At 50.2% G+C, this 19,973-nt stretch overlaps 1 protein-coding gene across 7 annotated transcripts in view; it reads left to right on the forward strand.

The window, feature by feature from the left end:
* The window catches only part of CRYL1 (crystallin lambda 1), a 75,011-nt gene that overhangs the window by 931 nt on the left and 54,107 nt on the right, over nt 1-19,973 (forward strand). For 2 of the 7 annotated variants that reach the window (XM_067713825.1, XM_067713829.1), the window contains exons 1-2: nt 84-242; nt 7,893-8,000. In XM_067713825.1, coding sequence (XP_067569926.1) covers nt 193-242; nt 7,893-8,000 — 158 coding nt within the window. In that variant the 5' untranslated portion in view covers nt 84-192. Of the gene's footprint in view, nt 1-83; nt 243-7,227; nt 7,257-7,892; nt 8,001-10,789; nt 10,855-13,278; nt 13,476-13,498; nt 14,397-18,723; nt 19,932-19,973 lie in introns of those variants that run through there. The other 5 variants (XM_067713832.1, XM_067713827.1, XM_067713828.1 and 2 more) reach the window with 5 other exon arrangements.

Raw genomic sequence — 19,973 nt, forward strand, 5'->3', positions numbered from 1 at the left:
CCCGACGCTGTGCTAAGCGCCCCGCCTGCCGGGCCCCGAGCCCGGCGCGCCCGCGGGGCGTGGAGAAGTGGAGGCTCCGCCCGCGCCCCACCCACGGGCCAGGCTCCCCGGCCCTGTCGCGGCTCTGGGGCGGGCGGAGCCAGTGTCCGGGTGGCGCGCGCTGCAGCTGTGAGCTTGGGCACCGCGCGGGCTATGGCGTCCCCAGCGTCCTCGGCGCCCGGCGGGGTGGCAGTAGTCGGCAGGTAGGGCTCGAGCCCGCACGGCCGGGAGGGTGGCGGCGGGGCGCGGGCGCTGTCGCCCGGGGGGCTTGTGGCGCGGCTGCGGTGGCCCCGGCGCCTTCCCGGGACCCGGCCGGTCCGGGCGCGGGCGGGGGCGCACTACGGGGCGCGGCTTCGTTTCGCCCGCGCCTCGGCCCGGCTGCGGAGCGGTGCGGGTGCGGGCGGAGTTCGGTGATGCGGCCCCAGCGGGGACAGTGACGCTTGGCGCTGCGAGTGGACGCAGAGCTGTCGGGCCGCGGGTCCGCACAAGGGTGTTCTCTCACGTTCTAGCCCCAGGGATGGGCGCTCGGAGGCACGGAGGGGCCGGCGCGGCGGGGGGCTCTCGCGCGCTCCGGCCCGAGGCTGTCACCCGGCGAACCCGCTTGGGGGCGGGGGGCGCGGCCCGCGCGATCCGAATCCGCGCCTCCAGCGTGGCGAGGGCCCCCTATCCCGAGGGCATCCGGGTTCGCCGGGAGTTGTGTGTCAGGTTAGCAGCTTAAGTTCCATCCACAGTTTTCTGGTTTGTGCTCCATCTCGCTTGTAAAACAACTGCTGTTTTCATTTTTTAAAACACGCGTCTACGTGCACCTTTCCGTTGGTAAGCTAGCATAGCAGTCTACCCACTTGTCGGTAGTTGCAGTTGGTCGCTAGGCGCACCTACTGGGTGGCTCAGTGTCCGGTTACAACGCCGAGGTGCTGGCCTGCCTGACCCCCGTCACAGCCCTGTCCTGAGAACAAGTCCCTGTCTGGGTGTCTCCTTAGAGCCCTCTGAGGATGGAGACAGGACGCTGTGTCAGATTCCTTTACATGGAGAAGTGGAGTTACCTGTGCCTCTGTCCTTTCCAGGCACGTGGGCATGTGGCTGCCTCCTGAAGGGATATAAAATATAGAAAAAAGTGTACTTTGTCCCAGGCGTGGTGACTACGCTTGCCTTGCACCTTTTGTCCAGGGTCAAGTGTGTATCAACCACGGCCTGGGACTGGTGCCCTGCCGGCACCCAACAATGTTGAGCGAAGTCTGGAGTTGACTGTACAGGTGACCCTTGGACCACTCGCGGGTCAGCGGCGCCCACCGTCCATTCCCACCAGAAAAGTCAGTTTAATTGACAGTCTGTACCCAGCCCCAGATCCTGCTTCCCATAGGATTTACCATGTAAGAAAGCCTGCATGTAAGTGGCTCTGCGGTGTCCAGACCCTGTCGTGCCGGGGTCAACTGCGCCCTTCTCCGGCTCTGGTTCTTGCGGGAAGGAGATACGAAGGGGAGTCAGTTTACTTCTGATTCCTTGAGGGAGGCTGACAAAAGAATTAGACAAGGGCTGGAGAACTTCATTCACCACACGAATTAGGAGACGGTCCTGTCTCCCCCGCATTTTTTTTTCTTGGCTGTGTTGGGTCTTTGTTGCTGCGCGCAGGCTTTCTCCAGTTGCGGCGAGCGGGGGCTACTCTTCGTTGCGGTGTGCGGGCTTCTCACTGCGGTGGCTTCTCTTGCTGCGGAGCTCGGGCTCTAGGTACACGGGCTCAGTAGTTGTGGCACACGGGCTCTAGAGCGCAGGCCCAGTAGTTGTGGCGCACGAGCTTCATTGCTTCGTGGCATGTGGGATCATCCCGGGCCAGGGCTCGAACTCGTGTCCCCTGCATTGGCAGGCGGATTCCTAACCACTGCGCCACCAGGGAAGTCCCTCCCCCACACCTTTAGCACCTCCGAAAGCAGCCATCTCTGCTTCTGCGGCAGCCCTGCTTTCCTTCCCTTCTTCCTCCCTCCTCCCTGTCCCCTCCTCTCCCCTCTGGTCCCTTTCTCTCTCCCATCTCCCCTCCTGTACCCCTTGTCTCTCTCTCTCTCTCTCTCTCTCTCTCTCTCTCTCTCTCTCAACCCCATAGGTCATTCCAAGGGGCATCCATTCAAAAGATGGGCCTGGGGAGTGTGAATTAATTGGCTAAAACCTGGTTCACTTTCATTCTTGGATTTCAACAGACCAAAATATACATATTTCAAAGTTTAGGGAACATACTGGGCCATTGTTTTTCCATTTTATCTTAATAATTACCAGACTCCCTCTTAAAAGTGCACGCTAGGAATACAACCCCTATTTAGTTCTTTTCCATTGATCTTTTCGTCAAGGGCACTTAGCTTTCCTGAGAGCATGCAGGGTGAGCCCCTTCAGAGCAGTGGGCCTGAGAGAGTAAGAGTGTGTTTTTGAAGAATTAAGAAAGGAGAGAAAACCCCCTTGGGTCCAGGGCTGTGCGAACATTAAAGGGGGAAAATCTGGAAACGGCAGCTTTACAAAATGGCGGTAGAGATGGGTCTCCCCGAATCCATCCTAGCGGTGTTGCCAGGCCTTAGAGACCACGGTGTTTCTGAGCCGAAATATGACTTCAGAGCTCCGACGTACACTGCATTGTGTTCACTGAGGTTTTAGGCCTTGAGCTTTGAAGGTAGGATCTGTCCAGGAAGGCCAGCGTGGTCGTGGTCGTGTGTCCCTGGTGTGACCAGCCAAGGTCCTTGGACTCTTTAATCAGCAGAAATTGATAAGGTGCCAGAGGAGAGACTCAGGCAAGGCTTTACTGGGACTCGTGCTGAGGGGGTGTGGGGTGGTGGTGACCTTTTTCCTTACATAGGGCGAGGATGTGGGCAGATCCACGGTCCGCCAGAAGGGCGGCTCAAGTGGTCTGCCCACCCCCCTGGTGGTGCTGTGTGCAGTGGTCATGCACAGGACCTTGTTTTTGCCCCTAGCACCTCAGATGAGGTCGTTGGGTCTTTGGTCTTTTTGTATCTTGTTCATAATTTGTCCCCACTGCCCATGCGTGCAGTTATTTTTAGGTCCCTATAGTGTCTTTGTATCTGTAGCTCGAGCAGAGGTGTGTACGCAGGTGTAAGCACTGAGGCAAAGTGTCCCGGGTCCCGGGTCCCAGCCTGTCTCACTGGGGCCCCATGTGCCCTCTTGCTGTCCCCTTTTTCTGGGCACACTCCTCTAGGACTGAGCTCAGGGACCAAGTCCTCCAGGAAAAGTTCTGCTTCTGGGACCCTCCCCTTAGGGTAGAAACTGTCATCTCCAATTGTATGTCCCTCATGCCTGGTCCTAGTACACAGATGTTTGAGCTATTGTAACAGAGATGTGTAGCGGGAAGGCTTGCTAGGATGTTGTCCTATATCAGGCTATGCATCCCCTGAACTTGCTTTCATTTATTTTATTCCAGAATTTTACTTTGAGGTGACTATGTACATTCTTTATAAGAAATTTTGTGAGGCATACATTTTTTCCTGCTACTTCTGCATTAAAGCACAAGACACACAGACATATACACAGACGCACAGAGCAAACCCTAGGACGCTCCAGCTGCCTGTCGTCAGCTCAACACTAAACATGCTTTTCCTAGAAATATTTAATAGCTCTTATTGGCAAATATTCCGTAGCCAACTGAGATTAAGACGGTTTTACTTCAACTTTTGTCCAGTAAATAAGTAACTGTAGAATGGAAAAGTACTTTAAAAAGTATCTAGAGTGGACTTGTTCAAAGCTAAATGCCGTTAATGATAAAATTAGAATTGAACCAATTTTGTTACTGCACTTTTCTCCCTGGCTGCTTTGCTGCCGTGTAACAGAATAAGTTACCTTTGAATAAGCAGCCTTTGAAATACCAATTCAGATCCATGAATTTAGAAGCTTTAAGGCACGGTCCCCAACCTTTTTGGCACCAGGGACCAGTTTCGTGGAAGACTGTTTTTCCACGGACCAGGGGCGCAGGGGGAAATGGTTCAGGGGGGAAATGGTTCAGGCGGTAACGGGAGCGATGGGGGACGGCAGATGAAGCTTCCCTCGCTCACCTGCCACACACGTCCTGCTGTGTGGCCCGGTTCCTAAGAGGCCGAGGACCAGTACTGGTCAGCGGCCCGGGGGTTGGGGACCCCTACTTTAAGGCATTAGTCATAACGGTAAGGACCCGTTCTATTCCCCAGGCTTGTAGGGTTCAGGAAAAGTTAGCAAGATGTCACTGGCTCTAAGGCCAGGAAGCTAATTGTATTTGGGCCCCAAGTAAGGTAGTGCTGGGGACCAGAAAGCCGTGGGAAAGCGGTGAGCCAGATGCTGCCCCTCCCTCTGGGGTCTGGCTGTGACTCCCTGCTGCACCTGTGCCCGCCCTCCTGCCCCCGCCTGCCCACCCCCACCGCTGTGTCCCCAGCGTTATCATCGTTCAGCCCCAGTAAGTACCTGATGCTCATGTACAGTTTCCATAGTTTAGGCCCAGCTTTAAGGAGATGGGGGCTCAGTCCTCTTCAAGCACAGGGTGCTGGTGTCCGCTTCGTGGTGTCATCGGTGACTGACAGCTGGGGGAGGGGTCCCCCAGGAGTGGGCCTTCTGCTCTCGGCCCCTCCTCTAGGGGAATATAGGCCATACAGACCTTGAAACCCACGACAATAAAAGTAAACTGATTTTGCCTTTAATGCCTGTTGTATGGAATACAACTCATCTCTCCCCAACTTTTTAAAATTTTATTTTATTTTTTTAATTATTTATTTATTTATTTTATTATTATTATTTTTTGAGGTACGCGGGCCTCTCACTGTCGTGTCCTCTCCCGTTGCGGAGCACAGGCTCCAGACGCGCAGGCGCAGCGGCCATGGCTCACGGGCCCAGCCGCTCCGCGGCATGTGGGATCTTCCCGGACCGGGGCACGAGCCCGCGTCCCCTGCATCGGCAGGCGGACGGACTCTCAACCACTGCGCCACCAGGGAAGCCCTCTCCCCAACTTTTTATTATGAAAATTCTCAAACACAGAAGAGTTGAAATACAGAAAAAAGAATACCCACATACCCACCTCTGTATTCAACAATCGTTAAAAAAATTTGCTCTATTTGCCTTTTCGGTATATGATTTATTTAACCAATTCTGAATATTAGAAGGTTAGTTTTTACTGTTTCGCTAGTACAAATTCTACCTTGAGTCACTATTTTTGTGCATTGCTTATATTAACCTAAGATAAATTCTGGAAGCAAAAGCCCTGGGAGCTGGGGAGGGGGGTCCCCATCTCCTCACCTGCACTGAGTGTGATCCGCCTCTGCCACCTGATCGGGATTTTATCTGCTGTCGTTGAACTAAGGCAGTAAAGTATGTTTCCCAGTTAGTTTGTTCACGTTCGTTATTCAGGTTCCCCCCTTTTGTTTGGCATGTTCATCTTTTATTTTTGAGCTTGTAGAACTTTTTGTGTCTTTATCTGTTACAAATATTATTTCCTTTTGGACATTTGTCTTCTGTTGATTCTTTTAGCCATAAACAAAGTTATGAAGATCAGTTAGTTTACCTGGCAGCCAGCATTCAAGCAGGAGCATCATGGCGGCCTAGAGTGTGGTGAAACATCTTTGATGGGAAGGTTGAGGTCTGTCTCCCAGTGCATTTGTCGACCACGAGGAACCACAGCCTCTGGGAGATTGACATGTGACTGACTTCTGTGTGAGCCCAGCCTGGGAGCATAGTTGGGGATGAACTAGGTGACCCAATGTCAAACTGAATACAAGGATAAATGATTGAATTATAGTTCTAGACATCGTTTAAGTTGCTGCTGCCCCTTAGACCAAGAATGCAAGCCACAAACGCAAGCCACGTGCATAATTAAATTTTCTAGTAGTTACATTAAGAAAGTAAAAAGAAACAGGTGAAATTAATTGTAATATATTTTATTTAATGTAATATTTCCAAAGTGTTATTGTTTCAATGAATAATTGATATAAAGATTATTGATGAAATAGTTTACGTCCTTTTTTGGGGCAGTCTTCAAAATCCAGTATGTTTTTACACTTGCAGTGCATCCCACTTCCGACCAGCCAGTTGTTGGTGGGTCAACTGGGGTGACCAGCATGAATGGTACTGGCCTTTACCTGCGCCTTGCAGCTTGGAGAGAGAGAGAGGAGAGAGAGAGAGAGAGAGAGAGAGAGAGAGAGAGAGAGAGTGTGAGTGTGTGTGTGTGTGTGTGTGTGTGTGTGTGTGTGTGTGAGGACGAGGATGTCCTCATGCAGGACTATCTCGTTCAGTCTCTGGCTTGGGCCCTGCAGGGTTTCTTTTTTCTTCCTATGCTCTAGAGCAGCTCTGCAAAGATGGAAATGTTCTGTCACCCCTGCTGTCCAAGGCGGTGGCCGTGATCACATGTACCATCGAGTACTCTGAAACGGGTCTCTACTGTGGATGGACTGAATTTTCAAATTTAATTCTTGTTAATTTAAATAGCTGCGTGTGGCTGGGGTCCACCTTATTGGACAGTGAGGGTCTAGGGCACTGAGGGTTTAACAGAAAATTTGTTTGTACATAACATGTAAATTTACATTATTTCATAGTGCGGAAGAATCTGGAGTACAACCTGCTGTGTGATGCTGCTCCCTGCTCCAAAGTTGCATAGAGATGGTTTTCGTTGTTTGCACTCGGCATTTGGGACCAGTGGCTTCACGGAGATACCTTGAAACCAGACGGTGGCCCCTCTCCGGGCTGCCTGGTTGGATTAGGGGCTGAGCGCCTGGGACCGTGGAAGGATTTTGGTCAAGAGGAGGCCTGCTCTGCGCCTCCCCTCAACCACTCTGAGGCTGGGAATGTTTCTGAACCTGAACTGTAGATTAGCTGAGTTGGGGGGAGGCGGGCTGGGGGGCCGGAATGGGGAGAGTCCTCCTTGGAGCCTGTCTCCAGGCTACTGCTCGGGCCCCCCTTCCCCGGAGCTGCTCACACAGTCACCATGGTGAAGCCTGTGGGCCGTCTGTTCCATCTACTGGGAAACGAATGATGCGCTTTGCTACGGTTCCCCGAATGCTGGGGAGACAGAGACTCGGGGTCAGAGACAGAGGGCTTCACTGATCACAGCAGGCCAACAGCTGAGCCCCCCTTTGCACTGGCTCCCCTTTCTTCCCAAGTCCCACGGGGCGACGTCAGGGCGTCCAGGTGGATCCGTGCAGATTCAGTGAGGATGCTTCAGGGGAGGGACGCTGAGCCCGCCTCCTTCATTGGAGATGATATTAGAAACCAAGGTTTGGGCGCTCTGCATTCATTTCTTTTCTTTAAATTAAAAAATATATTTATTTATTTGGCTGCACCGGCTCTTAGTGGTGGCATGTGGGATCTTAAGTTTCAGCGTGCGGACTTCTTGCAGCCTGCATGTGGGATCCAGTTCCCTGACCAGGAATCGAACCCGGGCCCCCTATATTGGGAGCACGGAGCCTTACCCGCTGGACCACCAGGGAAGTCCCGAGATATGAACAGTTTTTATGTTGCCTCAAGTGCTGGTGGTGGTAACAGAAATTATTTATTGGAGGAGGAGAAGGAAAATGCTGTCTCTGTTCTTCAGATTCAGTTGCTTGTCTGACAGTGGTCAGTTGGGGGTCCCCAGAGGGGCCTTTCCCCTGGGCTCCCTGCCCCCTCCCTGCTGGAGTTTTGGTCTCTGCCATGCCCCCCACGGGGTCTGGACGGGCACTGGAGTGAGGACTCAGGAGCTCTTGCATGGAAGCAACAGTTTAAGTAGATCCCGCTGTTAGAATGTGTAGTTTTAAGATATCAAAGATTTCAGGAATGGGGTGCCGTGTAATTTGAAACTTTCCTCCTGGGCCGGGAATGGAAATGCTCCATTCTCAAGCTAACGGGCGGCCTCTCAATGTCTCCCCCTGCAGTGGCCTCATCGGGCGAAGCTGGGCGATGCTGTTCGCCAGTGCAGGCTTCAAGGTGAAACTGTATGACGTTGAGCCACGGCAGGTAACATACGCCCTGGACAGCATCAGGTGAGTCCACTGCGCCTGCGGAGGGGTCCAGCAGCCCGTGGCCTCAGGTGGTCTTGTTTTCCGTGTCCTCAAGGCTGTAAGTCCTGTGATTTCACTTTCCTTCGCTGTCGCAGCCTTGGAGCGGGTGAAGGCCGGGCTGATGGAGAATGGGATTCACACCAAAGCAGGGACTCAGATTTTGAGGACAGGACTTAGGGCAGTGAAGACATGTGAGGGGCGTGGAGGAAGTGAGTGTAGACCCTCAGCTTCCAGCCCGAGTGAGTCAGGGAGCTGCTCTCCTGTGTCCCACGCCCTGGAGCTGTGTGGACTCTGCGCTTCAGAGAAAACTTAGGTCTGTGAACAGTCAGGAACCCACTCAAGGACATAGTAGGACACAGAGTCCAGCCGTGGCTTATCTGACATGCCAAGGACAGGCATCCTCGGCATTTGTCTATACTGTTCGTTTTATAGAGATTCTGCAAGTATTACTTTCCATGTTAAATATATACAAAAGAACAGGTCGCTTATACTAGTTTATGAAGACTGGAGTAAAACAAACATTCATGAACTTGAGGTCTAGAGTAGTATTATCAAAACCCTGTGTCCACCTTTTGAATCTGACCTCCATCTTCCTTTATTTCGTATCTACCATTACCTTGCCTAAAAAGAAGTTTTATCATATATTTGTTTCCCTAAACAATATATAGTTTAGTTTTGCTTGTTTTTGTGCTTTATAAAAATATTTTTGTGAGATTCACCCGTGTCATTGCTTATAGCTGTAGTACACCTGTGTCCATTGCTATATAATATTCTGCTGTGTGACTTTGCTGTTATTTATTTATATTTTATCCTGAGGAACGTTATAGCTGTTTCTAGTTGGGGGCTAATGTAAACAGTGCTGCATTATTATCCTTTCATATGTCTCCGGGTGCTTAAGTGCAAGAGTGTCCACAGTGAGATTACTGGGTCTGTTTTCCTTCTGGGATTCTGATTATATGTATATCGAACCAACTCATTCTAGCCTTCACATCTTTTAAAGTCTCTTTCAACTTTCCATCTCCCTCTCTCTTTGCAGGACATTCTGGGTACATTCTTTAGATCTTTCTTCCAGTTTACTGATTCTAGTTTTAGCTGTGTCTAATCTGTTATTTAAACCATCCACTGAGTTTATTTCAGTAATTAAATTTCCATTTTAAAAGTTCTATTCGCTTCTTTTCCAAATATACCTGCTCATTTTTAACAGTTTCTCATTGTTTGCTGATTGTGGTTCCATTTTTCAAACCTTTGAGCGTTTAATACATGATTGCTTTATATTATATATCTGATAATTCCAGTACCTGGGGTTGTCTTAGATCAGGTTCCTCAGAATCAGAACCTGAGACAAAGATTCCAGGGCCAGTGATTTATTAAGAAAGTGCTTCCGGGAGAAACCAGTGAGGGACTGGGGTCGGGATAAGGCAGACAAAGGTAAGATTTTGGGAGGAGATCCAGCCTCAGCGAGGTTGCGTGGGAAGCGAGGTTGCGTGGGAGTCCTGGAGCGTAAAGTGCCCTGCAGAGTTTTCATCCCTGGAGGCTAGGGAGCTGCCTTCACACTCCTGCCTGGCTGTGACTCCCAGGCTTCTGGGTCCAGGGTGGTGCCCTGAGGGAGGGGGCAATGAAGAATTCACAAGCTGGGGGGATGGGCTGGTAAAGGGAATTCGGGGAGATCTGGGGGGATCCCCCATGCCTCCACTGCAGAAACCACTGGGGAGTTTGAGGTAAAAACATTTCTTTCCTGACTTATTCCCACTTTCATTCATTCAAAAACCCTGACTGAGCACCTCCTGTGTGCTGGGCACGGAGGCTGAAGATTAAGTGGCAAACACAACAGACTAAGACCCCAAACCTCGAGGGGAGGGGAGCGGAGGGGGGCGGACAGTCCAAAGGAGTCACTGACATGCTTGGTGTCTCAGTATCAGCTCTGGCAAACCAGGCAGCTGGCCAAATCCGGGCTGCGGTGTGTTTGGTGTATCCTGTGAGCTAGGATTGAATGTAACACTTTTAAGGATTATAAAATAAAAAAGAAGAAAAGTATGTAACAGAGACCTCATGTGGCCACAAAGCCTGAAATATCCCTGTGTGGCCCTTTACACAAGAATCGCTCGACCCACGTGTTTAATAGCTGAGATTCCGGTTTCCACTCCTGACGTGTGGGTTTTCCCGGACCAAGCAGTTCTCCGACCCCAGTTGCCCGTCCTACGACTCAGCTCACTTCTGAGATGCCATCAGGCTCCGCAGGTGAGGGACTCGGTCCCGCGAGCCCCTCAATCCAGACGCCAGTTAAGCCCAGTTGTCACCTGTGCTCCCGCCCTGTGGATCAGAGGTTCCCACAGCCCCCTCCTTGGCTTTGCTAACCGTGGCTAGAGCGGCTCACGGGTCCGGGAGACTAGCTACTCACTAGATTTCTGGTTTATTACCTACGGTGTTAGGGCTGCAAGTCAACAGCCAGATGAAGAGAGGCGCAGGGGACACGTGGAGGGGCGGGGAGTGTTCCTGCCCTCTGGGGACCCTCCCCTGAATCTCCACCTCTTCAACCTGGAGGCTCTCTGAACCCCCTCTTTGGGTTTTATGGAGGCTTCATCATTTAGGCACTGTTGATTAAATCCATTAAATCGTTGCCCGCTGGTGCCTGAACTCACTCTCCGCCCCCAGGTCGGGGCAAGGCTGTAATTACTGGGATGGTGCCACAGGCAACCAGCCCCTGTCCTGAGGGGCTTTCAAACGTCACCTCATTAACATGACAAAAGACACATTTGTTGCTCTCTTCACAGGAAGTTCCAAGAGTTTTTAGGAGTTCTGTGCCAGCTCTGTGAAGACCAGCTACATCTTTCTTGTTGTAAGTCACAGTATCACAGCAGTAGTAGGTGCTAAGAAGAAAAACAGTTTGCGGTGGTTTATCACGGTAGGGGTGGGAAAGTGTCCCCTTCTTCCCTTCTAGGTTCTCTGGCTGGTCTGATAATTAAACTGATACAAGGCAGATTAACAGGAGAAAACCAGATGTAATTATGTACAGAGGGGAGCCCCCCAAAACCATCAGGACTCCCCAGGCTTAGCCGGGCGGCTGAGGCGTCTGTAAATCCTGCCTGGGCGGGACGTCAGGATACCGTGGAGGGAAGGCCTTTCCCGGGAAGGAGAGGAGGCCTTGGGATAACAAAGGCTGCCCTATTGTGCAGGGGTTTCTCAGGTAAAACTGTCTCTTCTGACCCAGGCCCCCTTTCCAATGTAAATGTAGGCAGTTGAGGGGGAAGGAAAGAGCCTTTCCTGAATCTGCTGGGTTTTGATTGCTTTTATCTCAAAACAATCCTTGTGCCAAGGTGGCATATTTTGGGGTGAAAAAACCTGTTCCCCTTCGTTGCCTTGTGTGTTTGGTGACCTCTGAGCTCGAATGAGTTTGGCCGTAGTCTGTGGAAAGCCTGGGCCTGCACTGGACCTAGTGTAGTGTACTGCAGACTCTCCGCTGGGGGTTTTCTCAGTCATGCTCCTGGGTCAGGGGACTGAGTAGGGTCTGACTTTGTCTCCTTCACTCCTGACCCGGGGTCTCAGACACAGGCCCCTCGTGCATGTACCCTTAGGGCAACCCTGCCTTTTGCTGGCTTCAATTCTTTTGTTTTTTTAGTTGATAAATTTTTTTTTAATGAAACAGCTCCTTTTTAATACCTACATTTTCTCTTTTTATTTTATTTATTTATTTTTAAAATATTTATTTATTTGGTTGCACTGGGTCTTAGTTGTGGCAGGGGGGCTCCTTAGTTGCAGCTCCAGGGGTCCTTAGTTGCAGCTCGCCAGCTCCTTAGTTGTGGCATGCATGTGGGATCTAATTCCCTGACCAGGGATCGAACCCAGGCCCCCTGCATTGGGAGTGCGGAGTCTTATCCACTGCGCCACCAGGGAAGTCCCTCTCTTTTTAAAACAGATCTTATTATTTAGAGCAGTTTTAGGTTCACAGCAAAACTGAGGAGAGGTATAGAGCTTTCCTGTGTCCTCCCCAGCCCCAAACACATGCACAGCGCCCCCATTGTCAACATCCCTCACCGGATGGTACATTTGTTACAACTACAATGACACATCATCGTCATCCAAAGACCATAGTTAATATCACAGCTCACTCTTAGTGTTGTATAGTAAGTCCCCTACACACGAGCCTTCAAGTTGCAAACGCGTGTTTGCATGTCCAACCACGTAAGTTAGTTCCCCTGTCCGGCGTACACTGTCGCGTGTGTGCATCCTCTACAAGTGGACAGCCACTGTGCTTTTGTGTACCCTACTGTACAGTACTGTCTAGAGTACCGTAGCACAGTATCTTCATTTCAAGCCCAGGATGTCCGGAAGCAAGCATAAACGCAGCGGTATATACAGCTGACTGTGCTAGTTGGGCACCTAGGCTAACTTTGTTGGACTTACGAACAAACTGGACTTACGAACGTGCTCTTGGAATGGAACTCGTTTGTATGTAAGGGACTTACTGTACTTTCTGTGGGTTCAGACATATGGACATGTATCCACCATTATAGTATCGTAAGGAAAAGTTACTGCCCTAAAAGTTTCCTGTGTTATCAAATGAAACTTCACGTGCCTGTTGCACAGTGAGGCCCAAAAAACCAAAATGTCAGAGTATGGAGCAGAGAAAGGTTTACTGCAGGGCCAAGCAAGGCGAACCGGCGGCTTGTGCTCCAAAGACCCGAACTCCCCAGTGGTTTTTAGGGAAAAGTCTTTAATAGGCAAAATTTGGGGTGAGCGCTTCAGGGTGTGGGACTTCCTTCTGATTGGTTGGTGGTGAGGTAAGAGGGCGGAGCTCCAGGAATCGTGTGCTCAGCCTGAAGTTACCATCCTCCACCTGGGTTCTGCAGAAGAGCTCAGACAGGTATTGCGATGTGTATTCCTTGAGGAGGAAGGAGGAGGGACCCCGCCCCAAGGCTGCGCTATTTCCTGACCGCTCCTCCCTGGTCTCTGCATCCCCTCCCTTCCCTGATCAGCAACTGTTTGAAGCTGCCCTTTGGAACTCAGGGAAGGTCTATGAGGCTGAACCCTTTTTCCTGCCAACAAGAAAAGGGGACACAAAAAGGCTTTTGTACCTGGGAGGGCCCCGCAGGGTCCTGCTCCATTTCACCTGTGCTCCCTCCTCCCAGGCCCTTGTCAGCCACTGAGCTCTATACTGTAGCAGTTTGGAATCACAGTCTGTAGCCTGTTCACGTGGACTTCTTTCATTTAATAATATGCACTTAAGTTTTCCCCATGTCTTTTCATAACTCATTCCTTTTAGCACCGAATAATACTCCATTGTTGGGATACACCGCAGTTTATTTATCCATTTACTTACCGGAGGACATCTTGGGCGCTCCCACATTTTGACAGTTATGAACCAAGCTCCTATAAACGAACATCCACGCAGGTGTTTGTATGGACATGTTTTCAACTCCTAAGGGTAAATACCAAGGAGTACAATTGCTGGATCATATGGTAAGAGTTTTTTTTTTTTTTAATAGATTTCCCTTTTTTTAAAAAAAATACACTTATTTACTTGCTTATTTATTTTTGGCCGCATCGGGTCTTTGTTGCTGCACGCAGGCTTTCTCTAGTTACGGTGAGCGGGGGCCACTCTTTGTTGCGGTGCGCGGGCTTCTCATTGCTGTGGCTTCTCTTGTTGTGGAACACGGGCTCTAAGCACAAAGGCTCAGTAGTTGTGGCGCTCGGGCTTAGTTGCTCCGTGGCATGTGGGATCTTCCCAGACCAGGGCTTGAACCCATGTCCCCTACATTGGCAGGTGGATTCTTAACCACTGCGCCACCAGGGAAGCCCTAGAGTGTTTTCAAAAGACATCAAAGGAACAAGGCAGCACAAAGAACTTAGTATTTAATTTAGTGGAGGATGAAAAAATATTGGTAGTTAATCTAAGAAAGAAGTGGAAAATTTTATTTGCGCCAACCTGAGGGTTATAACCCAGGAAACAGTCTTTCAGAAAGTCTGAGGACTGTTCCTCCTGTTAGAGGTCAAAGCACAGTTGTGTACGTTTTTGGGATGAAGATGAAGGGTTATATGTCAAGTATGTGTATTTGTTATTGAACTCACTGCTCAAAAGCCACTACTGGAGAGACCACTGTTGGTTGGAAAGGAAAGGTTGCTTTATTCAGGAGGGCGGCAACCTGGGGAGAAGGTGGGGTCATGTTCCAAAAAAAAAAATCCAAAGATTCTCCTCAACCATGAAATTAAAGGGAGAATCATTGGGGGAGGGGGTCAGTCTTCCTCATCTCCCACTGTGTGCAGACTTTCTTCTGATTGGTTGGTGGTGAGTAAAGGGCGGAGCTCCAGGAATCTTGAGCTCAGCCTGAAGTTGCCGTCCTCCACTGGGTTGGGGCCTTAGTTCCGGTAGAAGAACTCAAGGTATTGTGATGTATATTCCTTGAGGGGGAACCAGCACCCTGCCCTGGTTTCTCTGCCCTGGGCAGAGAAAAGTTTTATGTTTAAATTTTCCTTGAAATTTACAAATAAAGTTTATAAATGTATAGATTACATGTATAAATAAGTTCATAAATTAAATTTGTAAATAAATTCATAAATAAAATTCCTTGAAGCACGAATTTTATTTCATCAAGGTGATGTAGGGAGCAATAGGAATTTATCGTGAGTGTAACAACCATTAAGGGGAATACAGTGTAAAGAACTCTGAGGAATTTATGGCGTTCCTAAGTAGGTGAAATTACACTGACTGACTTTGATAAATTTATCTTTTGTTCCCACATTAGTGGTTTGTCTGAGTCGGGGCACAGGGAGTCCCTGTGGGGATGGTAGTGACAGTCGTGCTGGGCCTCACAAGCTGGGCTTTTACTTGGCTTTCTGGCAAGCGTGTTGGTGGAGGCGGTTTGGAGCTGAGAGTTTAGCTCAACAGCAGGCCCAGGGTTGGAGGGAAGCCCAGCCTGGAGAGGCGACCCTGAGCCAGCCCGGTGCGGGCTGCAGACCAGCTCGGAAAGGCCAGACAGTAGAGCTTTAGGCCTTTCAGTCCCTCCTTGTGGAGCTGAAGCTGCCAGTCCGTGTGCAAACAAGGGGCAGGCCTGCGTCCCAGCAAACTTAGTGTGTTAGCACTAGCTTTGGAGTCCATAAAATTGTCACACGTCACAAAGTATTGTTTGTTTGTTTGTTTCAACCATTTAAAAATGTAAAAATCGGGCTTCCCTGGTGGCGCAGTGGTTGAGAGCCCACCTGCCGATGTAGGGGACATGGGCTCGTGCCCCGGTCCGGGAAGATCCCACGTGCCGCGGAGCGGCTGGGCCCGTGAGCCATGGCCGCTGAGCCTGCGCGTCCGGAGCCTGTGCTCCGCAACGGGAGAGGCCACAACGGTGAGAGGCCTGCGTACCCCAAAAAACAAAACAAAACAAAACAAAAAATGTAAAAATCATCATTCTCTCTCAGGCCTTATGGGAACTGGACTGTAGTTTACTGACCTCTACACTTTTCAGTTCTGTTATCGTTTCATGTTTTATTTTGTAGACCTAGTTCCAGCGCAGCTGTAACCAAGAGCAAACTCTTATGATTCCTCATTGTAAAGTCCTTTGTCCTGCTTCTTGGGGTATTTGTATTAATAGGCCTTATTTTTTAGGTGTATCATTAAAGATCTTGGCCACTTTTAAAGTCCTTTCAGTTATCAGGGAGAACATGGGGAAATTATAAGTAGGGTTTTCTTGTTGCTTTTTTTTTAGGCCAGATTAAAGGCTTTCCTATTTTCCTACTACTTTGCTTAATTAAGATCTAATACTTTAAACTATTATTGGTGGCCAATTAGATTGGCCTGTAAGATTTTTCAACCAAACAAAACAAAACAAAACAAAAAACACCAAACCAAAACAATTACTATTAGCATCCTTGTTATAGAACAAGCAAGTGTACTGAATTCTTATGTGTCTTAAGACTTGAGTACACACAGATCTTTCCTCATACAGTGGCTTTGTTTTCATAACCCACATATGTGTAAGTCGAGTTCACTTTAATATGCAGAACTGGTTGTACTTCTGACAGGAAGTGGGATTTCGGGATATCTTGTGACTGCCTCTGCTCAGATTGTTGCTGGCAAAAGCCTCCGGGAGAATTGGGTTTGAGTGCTGTCTGGTCACCCTCCTAGGTGGGGCACCACTCAGTTTTAGGTATTGTGACTAACGTAAGGCCACCTGCCCCCCTTTCTTAAATCAGGGGATTTTCAAATGTGCCATTCCTGCACCGGAGACCAAGTTCAGAGCCTCGAATCCAAGCCTTACTTTTGGGAATATTTTGGTCAGGAAGATGAGTTCTGAGTGTCACAATCTTTTCAGCCAGGAAAGAATTGTCACTGCTTCTTTCAGTAAGAAAACCATCAGCCTGCAGGCCGAAATGGCTGTCGGCTCACGTCGACAGCAACACTGGGTGTTGGCTGTGGTCCTGAGAGGTTCAGGACCCCAAGATGAAGTATCCCTGGCCATGTCTTAGGCACGAGGCTTAAGGACAACCAACTTTATCCTTTTGTCAAGAAGCATAAACGGTGTATCTTCCCGATTGGGTTAAATTGGCTGGTGGGTCGTTGTTGTGCTCAAGGAGCATCCTTATTATTTTTTAATACTTATTTATTTAGGCTGCATCGGGTCTTAGTTGCGGCATGTGGGATCTAGTTCCCTGACCGGGGATCGAACCAGGCCCCCTGCATTGGGAGGGCAGAGTTTTACCCACTGGACCACCCCAGGGAAGTCCCAAGGAACATCCTTTTGTGGCCCCTGTTCTGTGGTCCTTGTTGTCACACAGGTGAGGACAGAGCTGTGCCTTCCTCTCGGCACCCCTCGGTGTTTGATCTCCAAACACCAGCCAGGATGGGCACAGAAATAAAGCGATTCTTGTCCCCAGAGCCTAGAACATATTGAGCACTAGCTCAATAGTTGTTTTAACTGAGTCATAGGAATGTTTTCTAGAGTCTGTGGCTGTGTTTTTCACAGACTTTTCTGCCGTCTATCCCGCCCTTGCGGTTTGCCTCACTTACCATATTCAGTTCTTCTGAACATCCTGTAGTAGAAAATAAAATGTTGAAACTCTTTTTTTTTTTTGAGGTACGCGGGCCTCTCACCGCCGTGGCCTTTCCCGTCCCGGAGCACAGGCTCCGGACGCGCAGGCTCAGTGGCCATGGCTCGCGGGCCCAGCCGCTCCGCGGCATGTGGGATCTTCCCAGGGCCCTGGGACACGTCTGGCCTGGCCCCTCGTTTCCCAGCTGCCCCCTGCCCTGTGCCTCTGTGATTTAGGATTTTTGTTGGCGGAGGCCAAGTAGACTTGCGTTCATGAGCTTGGTTCTGCCTGGCTCTGCCCTCCCGCTGCATCCTCTCCATCTCCAGCTGCCTCAGTGCCTCAGACCTCAGGGAAGCGGGGGGAAGTAGAAAAACCTGCCCCAAATCCCTTTGTCACTTCATAACAGGCTGACAGTGACGCTCCTCGTGGAGTTGGCCGCAGACAGGAAGCAGGCAGCGAGGACAGGGCTACAGGCGGGGTGCAGAGCACAGGACGCCAGGAATCCTCTGAAACAGCTCAGTGCCTAGGTTGTTATATTTTAAACAATTTTATTAAGGAAATGCATGCATAAAGACAACTATTATCTAGAGTTTATAACCCAAACCCACAGTCTCCTGTCCTCCGTCCCTACACCAGGGCTTAGGATCTGACCTGGGAACACATTCTGCTGTTTGGGAAATACTTGTGTTTTATTTCTTTGATAAGTTCTTATCTTTTTAAATTAATAAATGTCTGTTTAAAATAAAATCTCAAAAACAGAAATATACAAAAAGATCACCCATTTTGGACCCTATACTGTTAATTGTTAACATCTTTTCTCCTAACTTTGCTGAAGTTAGGAGCCTTGAGTCCTGGTGCTGGGCTGCCCTCTAGAGGTCAGGTTGGGGCACTGCAGCCTCTCAGCGGGCGTTCTCGGCCTCCGAGTAGTGAGTGTATGAGGCTGAGAAGCCAGCTGAGAGTCGTACCTTTTCCAGGTATTTATGTTCGTCCCCTGCAAAGCTCGAGGCAGAAGTTCTTCCAAAACGCTCAATGAAGAATGTTGGAACTCGTGTAACTAGCTTTTTTGGTTTGTTTGTTTTGGCTGATATACCACAGCTCTTCCAAATCATTTATATGATAAAACTCTCACAGATTCTGCCTCCTTTTAAAAAATTGAAGCCTGAGTCCCCTGCATGGTGAGGGCCTGCGAGGGCTTCTTCGCGAAGCCGTCCCAGAAGCAGGAGGGGCTGCGTCCGCCTGATGCGTCGTGGACCTGTTCTCTTTGCCTGAAGCTTCTTTTTGGTAAAATAATAAAGAAACCTGTATTTCAGCACATCTTTCCGTTTTTTCACAGTAACCGTAGCAAGAAAGTTTCTCTTCCTCAATTTGTAGCTAAAGCAAAATACAAAATGCACAGCTTTAAGGAAAAAACAGAACAAGGGAGCTGGCCGACCCACGTGGGCCCTGGTGCCTCAGGAGTACCGGCCTCCCCGGGACAGGGCAGGACAGGACAGGGCAGAGCAGGACAGGACAGGGCAGGGCAGGACAGGACAGGACAGGACAGGACAGGGCAGGAGAAGGCAGGACAGGGCAGGACAGGACAGGACAGGACAGGACAGGGCAGGACAGGACAGGGCAGGACGAGCAGGGCAGGGCAGGACAGGACAGGACAGGGCAGGGCAGGACAGGACAGGACAGGACAGGAGAAGGCAGGACAGGGCAGGACAGGACAGGACAGGGCAGGGCAGGACAGGACAGGGCAGGACAGGACAGGGCAGGACGAGCAGGGCTGCCCATGGGTTACCTCGGCTCAGGGATGCCCTGCAGACACCGGCCCAGGGCCGTCCCTCCTGTCCAGGCCTCACTCACATGATGCCCGGCCTTCCCGTGGTCTCCTGTTCCCGCAGTGCCTGGTGACCTGAGACCCAGACCCTCCAGGTAACTGGCCACGCTCAAACCATCGCCCCAACCCAGGGCCTCCCCGACCCCTGGCTGACACCCTGCGCCCAGGAGCGCCAACCCAACTTGTTCCCTCCAAAGGACTCCCTGACGGCTTAGTGATAAAACCTGTGGCCTGAAACCATGTGAAAGTGGCTGAGTCACTGGCAGAGAAATCCAGAGAATGTTCTGGAAAGCCTGTGCACGTTTGTGCGTGTGCTTACCTTGTGTATTTAACGTGTCGTGAGTTACAGCCACGCAGCCCTGGTCCACGTTGCGAGGCGCCTCCTTGTGCCCCTCTCCCCAGGGGCCCACTGAGGCTGAACAGCCACTGGTTTCTGGTTTTACCCACCATGGGCCTTGTTTCACCCTTTAAAGATTTTTTTTAAAAAAGTGTAATTTTAAAATACATATAACATAAGATTTATTGTCTTAATAACTTTTTGGTCCAGTTCAGTGATGTTAAGCGCATTCACACTGTTGCACAGCCATCTGTCTCCATCACTCTTGTCATCGTCATCTTGCAAACTGAGACTCTGTCCCCATTAGACAGCAGCCTACTCCAGCCCCTGGCAGCCCCCACTCTCTCTCTGTGAAGTTGGTTATTCTAGGGACCTCGTACAAGTGGAATCGTACAGTACTTGTCCTTTTGTGGCTGGCTGTTTCACTGAGCATAATGTCCTCAAGGTTCATCCATGGTGTTGTAACCGGAAGTGGGGTCCGGCCACTCGCCACTCAAAAGCCAATAAAGAGGCCAGGCTGGTGGAAGGGAAGGTTTGCTATATTTTGCAGGCCAGCAGCCGGGGTGGGGGGCGGAGGGAGACGGACGCCTGTCCAAAGGCCGACTCCCCCCGCTGACAACCAGGGGGCAGGAGCTTTTCCAGACAGCTTTTATTCTACCGGCAGAAACAGCACAGGCAGCTCTGACAGTCACCATGAAATTGGTCATCGCTGATCTGACCGACGTCATCTTGATTGTTTTAGGTACAGTTAAACTTCAGTTCCACATTCGGTTTGCTTCCATCT

Source organism: Pseudorca crassidens, chromosome 18 (assembly GCF_039906515.1).
Source record: "Pseudorca crassidens isolate mPseCra1 chromosome 18, mPseCra1.hap1, whole genome shotgun sequence".
NCBI lineage: Eukaryota > Metazoa > Chordata > Mammalia > Artiodactyla > Delphinidae > Pseudorca > Pseudorca crassidens.